This window comes from Heterocephalus glaber, unplaced genomic scaffold (genome assembly GCF_053883595.1).
Source record: "Heterocephalus glaber isolate CG9 unplaced genomic scaffold, H.glaber_assembly_v1.0 deba00001688, whole genome shotgun sequence".
Classification (NCBI taxonomy): domain Eukaryota; kingdom Metazoa; phylum Chordata; class Mammalia; order Rodentia; family Bathyergidae; genus Heterocephalus; species Heterocephalus glaber.
The window spans coordinates 946,568-957,548 of NW_028258413.1; the positions used below are offsets into that span (position 1 = coordinate 946,568).

Below are 10,981 nucleotides of genomic sequence, written 5' to 3' on the forward strand. Positions count from 1 at the left end.
TCTCATTTATCTTCTGTAATCTGTACCTGACTGCACCACCTGAAATCACTAACCAGTTTCTTTGGGAAACTGTCATCATCTATACATCAGGACACTGAATCTTCTATTTCTCTCTTTTCCCTAGTTTACTGAATGAAAGGCACAGCTATGTATCTGAATTACAAAAGTGAATAAAAATTGATCCATACACTCAAGAGGCTCACAGTCACACAGTAGACACCCAGATAAATTAACAACTGTGCTTAGAGGAAGGTATACAAAATAACCTTGAAGAGGAATTTTCCAGGCTTCCAAGGAGAGAACAGAGTGGGTTAAGACGCTGAAGAGGGGAAATGGAAAGAACATCGCATATACAAGAAACTATCTTCATTAATTCAGCCAACAAGTATTTATTGAACACCTACTACATCCCAGGCCCCTAAATGGGAGCTGTGTATTTAACAGTAAGCAAAACTCAGTATGGACTCTTTCCCTTGGAGAGAAGAGTCATCAGCCAAATCATCATGGTACTTCAGGTCTGTATAACTAAACCTGAGAAAGTATTTGAAAGAAAAGAAGATTGTTCCACGATGGGATGAGCTTTTACCCTCCAGAGGACTGAAGGTGATTTGGGAAGAATTATGCAGGAAATAATTCTTAAACTGGCACCTAAAAGATGAGTGAGTAGGAGTTACCTAAGTGCAAATGGAAGGATGGATTCAAGGAAGAGTGACATAGATAAGACAAAAAAAGACAATGAATAGCTAATGCAGGGTCTTTAAAGTCATATTAAAGATTCTAAAGATTTCAGTCTTCATCCAAAAAGTAAAGTAAACCTTTAAAATGAATTCTAAGCCACAACCGATGGTACAGATTTGCAATGAAGACTATCTAGTCTCTAGCATACAGGATGCAATGGGCAAGGCCAGGAGTAGATGGGGAGACCCACTTGGCAGTCTGTTTGCTTAATTAACAAATACCCACTGAGCGCTTATTTTGTGGCAAGTGCTGCTGGAGTACTATGGATAGGGGAATAAAGTCTCTGACCTCATGGAATTTAAACTGTACGAAGTGGGGACAGACATCAGGCAGTCTACAAGGTGTGGAGCAGTCAATACGATGAGAGACAATAAAGCAGGATCAGAAAATGAGGGGGGGACATGGTAACGCAGGACGCAGGAAATCCAGGTAACAAATGAGGACAGCCTGGATGAGGGCGGCAGCAGAAGTGGTGGATGAAGAAGCTGTCTAGCAGGCAGACGTTGGCCTTCAGGATGCGCTGGGACGCCCGGCGAAGGCAGCTCGGAGGCCGGCATCCACAGGCAGGCTGCTCCTCGAGGGGTAGTGTGTGAGGAGAGCAAGCTCCAAAGAACTCCCACATGTAATGACAGGGAGAAACACATGGACCAGGGCCGGTGACCGTTAGCTTACCAGGAAGACTGGGCCAGGAGGAAGGACACGGACAACCTCAAGCTGTTCAACGGGAAAGGCAGGAGAGGGGGCAAGAGCTGAGGGGAGAAGCGTGAGTCCAAGTGAGGTGTGTGGTTCTTCCCTCAGTCTTCAGGTCAGAGGCGAAAACATAACTACCACCAAGAAGGTGGACGTGTGCATGCAGGAGACAGAGGGTCTGTCCTGAGGCAGGAAGGCTGCCAAGGATGCAAAGATGGAGGGACATTCACAAGCACACTCTGCAGGGCTTTGAGGGCCAGTGAAGGGAGCACTGTCAGGCTCACAGCTTAGGCGCCTACTGTCTTTTACCACTCAGAGGTAGCAAACCAAGCTGGGAAAATGGGAGGACTGTTAACAAAGAGCAAAGGAGAAAGAGCCCATGAGGAGGAAATGAAGATGAGCACAGCTTTACAAAATGATTTCAGGTTAACTGATACCCAAAAGGAAACAATGAGTAGGCAATTATGTATTTCAGAGCTCTGCATGAGAGAGAGGCCTGAGCCCTTCAGTTACCGGCAGCAGGTAAAGCTGCACGCTTTCACACCATCACCCAAAACTACACGAGGAAGAAGACTGCATGAAGGCAGAAACAGAGTAAGGTTCAGGGCACAGCCCTGCAGTCTCTGAGATATAATACAGAAAGCACAGCACGTGGTACCCGTAGGCCATTTAAATCTTTCCTGCCTGAGATGCCAAGAGACTGGTCTTATACATTCTATGTTTCAAAGATGGAAAACATGCACAAAGCCCAAATGAATCTCTCACTATTTACACAGTTGATTCTGTGTTTTGGAAACATACATTATGAAAAACTACTTTAAATATTTTCAACCTGACCTTAAATAGTCTCTTTAAAGTGGGGGGGATAAGTCAACATAATATAGTACTGGAGAATGTATGCTGAAGTACAGGAATACGTGGCATTTTCACCAAAGTTAGGGGACTGAGATCTAAAACAAGGAGGGCAAGAGAAAACATTACTTTGCAGATCCTAAAAGTTCATAAATAACATCTTCAGGCTATTCATTCAGCAAACATGAGACACCGAGATGGAACAGAGATAAAGAGAGCACACTCAGGTGCTCTCAGCCCTTATCGAGGTACAGACTGCGCTCCAAGCCCAAATCTGGCCCAGTGTCTATTCAGTAAGCGGAGTTCCACTGGCAACAGCCCCTACCCACTGCTGACGCACTGTGCATGGCTGCTCACAGTAAAACAGCAAAGTTGAGAAGCAGCAACAGGATTGTACAGCCTGCCAAGACTAAAGGAGGCTGCCTACCCTTGATACAGAGCAGAGATAAGCCTGTAGAAAATATTATTTTCTAAGGGAAAGAGTAGTATCTTAGGAGACTGCAGCAAGTTTAACACAGAAGGTGGTGAGTTTAAGAAAAATATCAGCCATAACGGCACAGGGTGGGAACACTATCTGAAGACAACGAGAACAAATACAGCTCTTTTGGTATACAGGCTATGGAAGGCGTGGCAAGTGAGAGAATGGCAGAGAATAAGACCAATGAAACAAGGTGAAGCTGCCTCCTCAGGGTTCAACTCCATACTACTATTAACTGAAGAGTAAGGACTTAACAAAAACAGTTAAAATACTAAGGTTTATGAATGAGCTAAGATTTTTGAAATTAGAGTAGCTTCCAGGTTAAATTTTTTTATTGATTTGTATTGACATGGTTTTTCTGAAGGACAGAAAAGAGTGAAATTATAGACAGCCAAAGGCAGAACTGTGGAGAATCTTGAGGATTCAAATGGATATGCTATCCATCTGAGTATCATGCAATTATGCTGTCCCAGGAGGGAAGACAGATTTAGCTGCAGGAAATAGGAAGAAGATGGAAAAAGGTATCACAAGGGAATGTGATGAGCCAACACGGGTTTTAGGAAGCCCAACTCCAGAGACCTGAGAAGGGCAGAGACCCTCCAAAGGAAGAAGTCTGTGAACGGCCACCTCGGTGGTAAGAAAGGCGATGTGTACGACCGAAAGAAGTACAAAGGAAGGAGGCAGGTCGACTGTGTGCAAGGAGGCAGGTCAGGCCACAAGCAAGAATCTCTTCAGTAGGCAACTGTGTGGGAAGAGGAAATTTAGCACTGGCAGTGGTTGAAATTATAGGAATGGATGAAATTTTTCTTCAGGGGTAAGTAGCGTATGTGGTGAAGAAAAAAATACACAACAGAAAAGACAGCAAAACTTCACATTCAACAGGCAGGAGAGGAACGAGGGAAAGAGATCAATGTGATGCCACAGAGGACAGGAGCCGTTCGAACAGCTCCTCAGAGAGGAAGTGCCCAGCTGCTTCGACGGCTTCCTTAGGTCTTCTAGTGACAAAGTGCAGGAGAGCGCGTGGAGAGAGACAGCAACCCCGTGTCTGCCCACTGAATGAAAGGCCACGCGCTATTAGGGCTTAAGAAGAAAGGCTCTGAATTCAGAGGGACCTGGGCTGCAATCCCAGCTCTGCTATCTGGGCGAGTTAAACTTTCTAAGCTTCAGTTTTCAATGGACAGGTTGAACATCCCTACTCCAAAAATCCAAAATCTGACACTTTCTTGGCACGAACAGGACACCGAAAGTGGGAAATCCCACATTTGACTTCACACAAAGAGTTGCACTTAAAAGGCAAGTGTGTTAGCCTTCAGGCTATAGGTACAAGATATACCTTAAACAGAAATCAATTCTGTGGTGTGACTCGGTTTCCACCTCTATTATATCATCATAGTTATGTAAATACTACAAATCTGACCCCCTCCAAAAAACCAAACTCCGGAGCATTTCTCATCCCAAGCATTTTGGATAGAAGATACTGAATCCGTAAAAGTACTTAATGTTTCACAGGAGCGTGGTAAAGAATAAATGAGATAATGCGAAGTACTTGCAAAAGTGCTGGCACACAGGATGTAACGGAATGGTGGCAGGTTTGTTAAAATCATTGTGCCAGAAAGGAAAAGTGAATCATTGTGGATAGTTCCCAAAACTCTGCTGCTAGAGCCAAAAGGGCGAACTGTTAAATATTGAGAAGGACCAAAACATGATCCTACTTTTATTAAGAATACAGCACAAAGGGGCTGGGGATTTAGCTTAGTGGTTCCGCAGGCCTTGCAAGCGCAAGGACCCGAGTTTGATCCCTGTACCAAAAAAAAAAAAAGAAAAGTACATCTTAAGTGGAACCTGTGTGAGATTATATATCACTATAAAGATGGGAAATAAAATATAATAAAACAAAATATAACTGGGTCTTTAGCTTGAGAAAAATAAAATTAAGGGACATGGTAAAAGGCTATACGAAAGTTTTCTAGTACTGTCCAGAGAAATAGAACCGACCAGCAGATGGAGCCCTCTGGCATGTGTTGGTAGGCTAAACTTCACAGGAAGATAACTTCAGGATGTCTGAATTTCACTTCTTAAAGACATTTAAAACCTTGTTTTAATCACAAGATAACTTTATTAGGAGTAAGGCTTCCAACACACCTCAACACTGACACTGATATTTTGACTACTCTACAGAGAGTCTAGAATATAGACCAGAGTTCTCTAGTATTTTTGGTAATTCTCGTTTTGAAGCTGGATAGTATAAAGTGAGTGATCTGATTTTGAAATACTCTTGGGAAATCCGCAAGGGCACAAAACCAGGTCTTGGGTCATGAAGCACCCCTGTGAAATACAGCTCAAGTTCACTTACTGCAGCTCTGGATGCCTATTTTCCGACCTGTGGTCACTATGGTGAAGTCAAATCAAGCTTCTGTGAAAAATCCCAAACATTTCACCCTTAGATGAATGATTAGTTAGAAAGACAAAACCACTAGGCCATAAAAAACCAGCAAAGATGAGAGGCAAAGTTTAATAGTGTTACTGTATAAATAAGAACCATATCTACCTGTCTCTACACGCTTACAGAAATACTCAACAATAAGGTAATCACAAGATTCCAGTAAGCGAACTGTCAAATCTGTTTATGGATTAAAAGAAACAGGACTGATATCATCATTCTGTGGTTTTAGATGACAGCAGCCACAACCCAACAACAGGATTTGTTCAAGGCGTTTTGCCAAACCTGGTGTGGCGGTGAATGCCTGTAATTCCAGGTCTCTGGGAGCTGCAGGCAGGAGGATGGTAAATTCAAGCTCAGCTTGGGCAATCAGTGACTTGGTGTGGCCCTGCCTCAAAAAAAAAAAAAAAAAAAGGGCTGCTCAGTGGAAGGGTTGGGTTCAAGGCCCAGTACCACCACAAAAAAAAAAAATTTTGCTAAAAATCAGTAGAGATCCAACTATTAAGTGTCTATGACCTACCTACACCCACAACTCACACTGGTCACCTGACTTCCTCGGTGGTACTTCCCTGTCTTTCTGGCCTTTGGCTCATAGCTTCCCTATGCTGCCAAGCTCAGGATGTAGATTCCACAACTTCAATGCTACACTCTAAGGAAACAGGTTATAAAAATCACTGTGAAATACCGCCCCCCCCCGACACCATATAACGTAGCTCAACATCAAACAATTTTTTTTGCTTACTCATTTAGAAGATAGAACCTCTTTTTTGTAGGAGTTAGAATTTAATACCCTATCGTGCAACTACGTATATAATAAAGCCAACGATTGTGCTGCATTAGTCCTTAGGCAGGGTAACCACAGAGGTGCAAAAACAACACGAGCCAATTAGAGAATGACGTGATAACAAAATAAAACAGCTTCCATGCCCTTTTAGTAACAGGATACACACCAGGGAAAACCAAGTACTAAAGGAGGCACAAAATCTCTACGTCCTTACATTTCCACTCCAGGTACGATCACTGAGGCGACACAATGTCTGATGAATGAATAGGGAATCACATTATATAAGATTGTCATCACCAAAGACTCAAATTATAAATCATTTGGTTTCAGTTAGCTTATGCTTAAGTGAAAGATGCTGAAAACTCAGAGTATGCTTCAGAAAGTCCAGTGGTCTTACTCCTTACACAAAGTGGCTTAGTTCAGATTTTCAATTCCAGGTCTGAATTCCTGGGAGAGACTTAATAACAACAAAACCAACTCCAAAGGGATCTGCCCCAGTTTCTCAATACTCTAAGAAACAAAAACTGGAATAATTATGAAACTTCACTATTTTGTAGATGCTGTGGATAGAAAAACCCTGGTACATATCAATTTTACTCAAGAGAAATAAGGTTTAGACTTTGCTTTACCCTAGAATCTGGGGTAGCAATCATGGCATGGAATACTCCTCTCCAAATGACCAAAAAAAAAAAAAAATTATATGAAAGAACGACATACTTTAGTTACGGGCACCAGCACTCCGAGTGCCCAGTGGAAATTCATTAATTTGGCAACTTTCTGTAATATCAAAGGCTTGGCGCGTAGCGACTTATTTTGCTCCAGCAAGCAAATGTCTTCTGCTTAAAATCAACTTTGGGGCCAGACTCTCACCTGCTCTGTCAAGGCTAAGGACGACAAAAATGCATAAATGCGAGCCCGGACATTACAGCCAAGCTCGGGGCAGGGTGTGTCCAGCTCGTGGCAGAACCCATCCTACCGCCGAGCCTCCTGAGATGACGTCTCCCGCGACACCTTCCCCGCGTGTCAGGTACCCGCAGGGAGCTACTCAGGGGTGGCAGGCACGGCCCAGCCGACAGGCCCAGCGACCGGCCCCATCAGGGCCTCCACGAAGCCCCTCCACTCGTGGGACGGCCGGGTCGGCGCAGCTCTCGGATGCCCACCCAGCCGCCGGGGGACATGGGGGACCCACCCGGGCGGCGCCCCGGCCAGGCTTACCCTCCCCCGCCTGCGCGCTGCAGCCGCCCCGCTTCCTTGCGGAGCAGCCCGCAGCACTGCGTCCAGCAGCAGTTCCCCATCGCATGCCGCCCGGCGCCGCCGCCTCCGCTCGGAGCCCACGCGCAGGCCCCCAGCCGCATGGACCGGGCGCCGGCCGAGCGCCGGGCACCGCAGGGACGCGCGCTCCGAACAAAGGCGGCGCTACTCCAGCGGTTGCCGGGCCGCCGCCGCTCGAGGGACGTGCGCCGGGCCGCGGGGCTGGGCCTCCGCCGCCGTCCGCATGGCAGTCCCGAGCCGGCCGGGTCCCGCGCGAACGACCGCCTCCAGCCGCCGCGGGAGGCCCGACCCCGCGAGTCCTCGCCCAGGCCCGCCTTCCCACGCGCGCAGGCCGGCGCCGCTCCCGGGCCCCGATTGGCCAACCGGCCTCCACGGCCCGCCTCTTCCGGGGAACGGTCCTACGCCACTTCCGTCCGCTCTGGGTCCAGAACTTTGGCCTCAAAGCCCGCTTGGCGTGTGGGTGTGGGTGTTGCTGTGGCTGGGCTTTGGTCCGACTAGGAGTTTTCCGTCTTTCCTGGCAGTTTACAGCCTTGCGATTCCGAGCACACCCGGAGTCGAGTGATCAAGGCTTGGTCTTCGGACTTTGTACCGAAAGCCGGTGAGAGGCTTATGGTGGGGCCGGGACCGGACGGCGAGGCAGGTGAGCGGCGCCTGCTCTGCGGCCGGGCTCGGGGTGGCGTGGGAGGAGCCGGGGGCCGCGGGCAGCGGCCGGCCTCCCTGCTCCCCGCGCCCCGGAGAAACTTACTCATGCTGCATCGCTGGCCAGGCCTCGTTTGGATCAAATAAGCCTTCAGTCATTTCGGGGGAGGGCCGGGATCCCGGGAAAGTGGGCAAGAGCACAGCCGGCCTCGTCGGCATCTGCTGTGGACAGGAACGGAAGCGTCCTGGTGTGCGGCCCCTTCCCCAAGTGGCCTCAGATGTCAGATTTTCGGCAGCCACGGCTTAGTAAACGCCTAGCCCAGTGGTTAAGATGCTCGGTGACCAATCAAACTCTTCAAAAGAAAAAACCCGCCGCCTGCCTCGCAAGCGCAAGGTCCAGAGTTCGATCCCCGGTACCAAAGGGGGAAAAATAGCCTGTTTTCATTAATCCTAATGAAATTATTGTATTTTCAAAAATTGTTATTAATAAAGTGTTCTTCGAACTACTCATTTTCTTGGTTCTTGAAATCTAGACCAACCAGGGTTTGGGCATTAGCATTGGTACTTAACTATTCTCATTTGAGTCTTTTGTAATGAAGGACATAGAATAATATTGGCCGGTGTTCTGCTCTCGGTGAATGATTGATTTTCTAAATACTGACTACTTCTTTCCCCCTTTCAGTCCCTCCATACCGCTGACCAATGGAATACTACCCATCAATAAAAAGGAATACTCTGTTGGCTAATACGCCTTGAATCCAAAGGAAGTAATGGGGAATGAAAAAGCCCACCTCAGAAGCTTACATGTTGTATAATTCTATTTATGTAACATTTTAGAAATGATAGAATTACAGAAGTGGAGAGCAGACAGCATGGGCAGGGGATCCTTAGGTGGTGGAAAGCCTGTCTTGGCTGTTAGTGTCAGTGCAGGGGTTGTGATAAGGTGCTACAGTTTTCGAGATACTAAATAAAAAGCTTGATTTAAGTAAGCTGTAGACTTGACTTCATTGAGTGTTTCTATGGGCATTCTTACAACCTTTATGAAAAGTAAATCTCAGTAAAAAAAGAAATTTCAGAAGTAAATCTGATCTCAGTTAAGGATATGAATGAACTTTAGACTCAATACAAATGACTAAAACATTTAAAAAATTGACTTCAGCAAGCAAAAGAACACAAAACAAGGATGAGTCATCGTTCACTTGTAAAGTTAATAAAGATTTACAAATCCTCAGTATTTGCTGTGAAATGGCGCTGACCTAAACTGCTGCAGGAAGGGAAACTCATTCTAAAAAAATCACTTGAAAATATTTCAAGAGTCAGAAACAAACTAAATACTTAACAATGGAAGGATGGTTAAATTTTCTGGTATATTCTTATGTGGCCGTCAGAAATATTTTTTGAAAGATAGAAAGCATTTTCTGAACAGTTTGTGAAAAAATCAGAGTAGAAAATTATATATGTATATTTCAAATTTTTTAAATTTCTGTTCTCAAATCCATTTATTTCTTGATAGTCTTTTACTTCACATTTATATAACTAAATGGCCCATATGGGTGGTTTTCCAAGAAAATAGCCACAAACATTTGTTGAATAATAAAAGACAGAAATAACGTAAATCTTGGCTCAATTGCAGCAACTCATTCTCCTGGATTTGGGCATGGTGAGTTTCTAGTTGGCTAGTATCACCCCACGTGATGTATAGGAAGTGATAATCTGAAACCTAACATTCGCATTCACAAGGAGGTTACTAGGAACAGCTACAGGATTGATACGGAGTGCACCCATGGGCTGGGTTTGCTCCAAATCTCCCATGCCAAGTCGAAACCACATCACCAACTCCAACAGGGACAGTTTAACAAAAGGAATCACGAATTAGGTTCGGGTGGTTTCTGTCAGCAGGAGATGCCAAGGTCAAACAGATGTGGCTACTGCAGGGAGCAGCTGCCATCCCTGAAACTGAACAAAAGTGAACAAGGACAACTTGGAAATACAGAGGAAGAGCCTTCAAGGAAGTCATCTGAACTGAGTGCATGGATGCCATAGAAAGCTGCTTTCTCCCACTGTGATAGTGGAGAAGGCCATAATGGAAGATGCCTAGTTTGACCCCCCTCCCCATGGGCTGGAGGGTGCTCATCACTGAAGCAGGGCCTTGGGCCACTGAGGTGGGCACCCCAGGACTCCTTGCTGAACCACTTGCTACCATGTGAACAAAACAGTGGAAAAGAATGCCAGTTCTCCCATAATTAAAATATCCCTGCAGCACCCTCTATGGAAGATCCTAACAATATACCTACAGTACCTTACAGGAAGCAACCAGTTAAAGGCAGTCTTCAGGGGCTGGGGATTTAGCTCAGTGGTGCTGCCACCAGCCTCCCAAGCACCATCCCTGAGTTCCATCCCTGGTACAGAAAGAAAAGAAAAGAAAGGTAGTCTGCAGGGCCCAGTTCTGATGCCAAATATCAGGGCAAAAAAGCATGGGTAAGAAGTAGCACAGGTTGTAGCATCCTCTTAGGGACAGAGACAAAGCCAGGGACCCGCACAAGGGAAGGAGTGAAGACAACACTATAAAAGCCAGAACATTTTAGAGGATTTCACTCAGCTTTAAGGGACTGGTGAGAGACAGAAAATAAATAAATAAATAAAAGCTCCTCACTGCACAGAGAGGCAAAAAAGGAAGTTTGTTAATAATACTATGATCTGGGTGAGGAAAAAAACCCTATTTTCTTTCCAGTTGAGGAGGTGGAATTTATATTAACCTCAGAGTCTCAGAACCCTGGGCAAGAAATTAACATAAAAAGTGGTTTGGATGCAGTGATGTCCTTGAGATTCTTGGGAAGAACAAATGCTTTTGGGGAAGAGATATCCTCTATCTAAGTTGCACAGGATATTAAATTGCACTGATGATGAGCCTGCAATCACATACTTCAAAATGCCATGACTATTGACAGTATGGAACAACTATGAAATAACATGAATTTTGTAGCATAAATAGAGTAAAGCAATCAGCATGTTTACAGTAATGTCATAAAAAAGAAAGCAAAGAAACAAACTGGCAATTAAGACCAAGCTAATAGAAATGAAAAGCAAA

The 10,981-nt window shown here is 45.4% G+C and overlaps 2 protein-coding genes across 9 annotated transcripts in view; one reads left to right on the plus strand and one right to left on the minus strand.

The window, feature by feature from the left end:
* The window catches only part of Ap1ar (adaptor related protein complex 1 associated regulatory protein), a 28,889-nt gene extending 20,864 nt beyond the window's left edge, over positions 1 to 8,025 (minus strand). For 3 of the 5 annotated variants that reach the window (XM_013066625.3, XM_004867590.4, XM_021246575.2), the window contains exon 1: positions 7,198 to 7,337. In XM_013066625.3, the coding sequence (XP_012922079.2) occupies positions 7,198 to 7,337 (140 nt within the window). Of the gene's footprint in view, positions 1 to 6,196; positions 6,318 to 7,197; positions 7,338 to 7,999 lie in introns of those variants that run through there. The other 2 variants (XM_004867589.3, XM_087198715.1) reach the window with 2 other exon arrangements.
* The window catches only part of Tifa (TRAF interacting protein with forkhead associated domain), a 50,982-nt gene extending 42,104 nt beyond the window's left edge, over positions 1 to 8,878 (plus strand). For all 4 annotated transcript variants that reach the window (XR_015446373.1, XR_015446374.1, XM_087198716.1 and 1 more), the window contains 2 exons: positions 1 to 7,894; positions 8,576 to 8,878. The exon at positions 1 to 7,894 is cut by the window's left edge. The gene's annotated coding sequence lies outside the window, so the exon portion shown is untranslated. The remainder of the gene's footprint in view (positions 7,895 to 8,575) is intronic.
* The last annotated feature ends 2,103 nt before the right edge of the window (positions 8,879 to 10,981 follow it).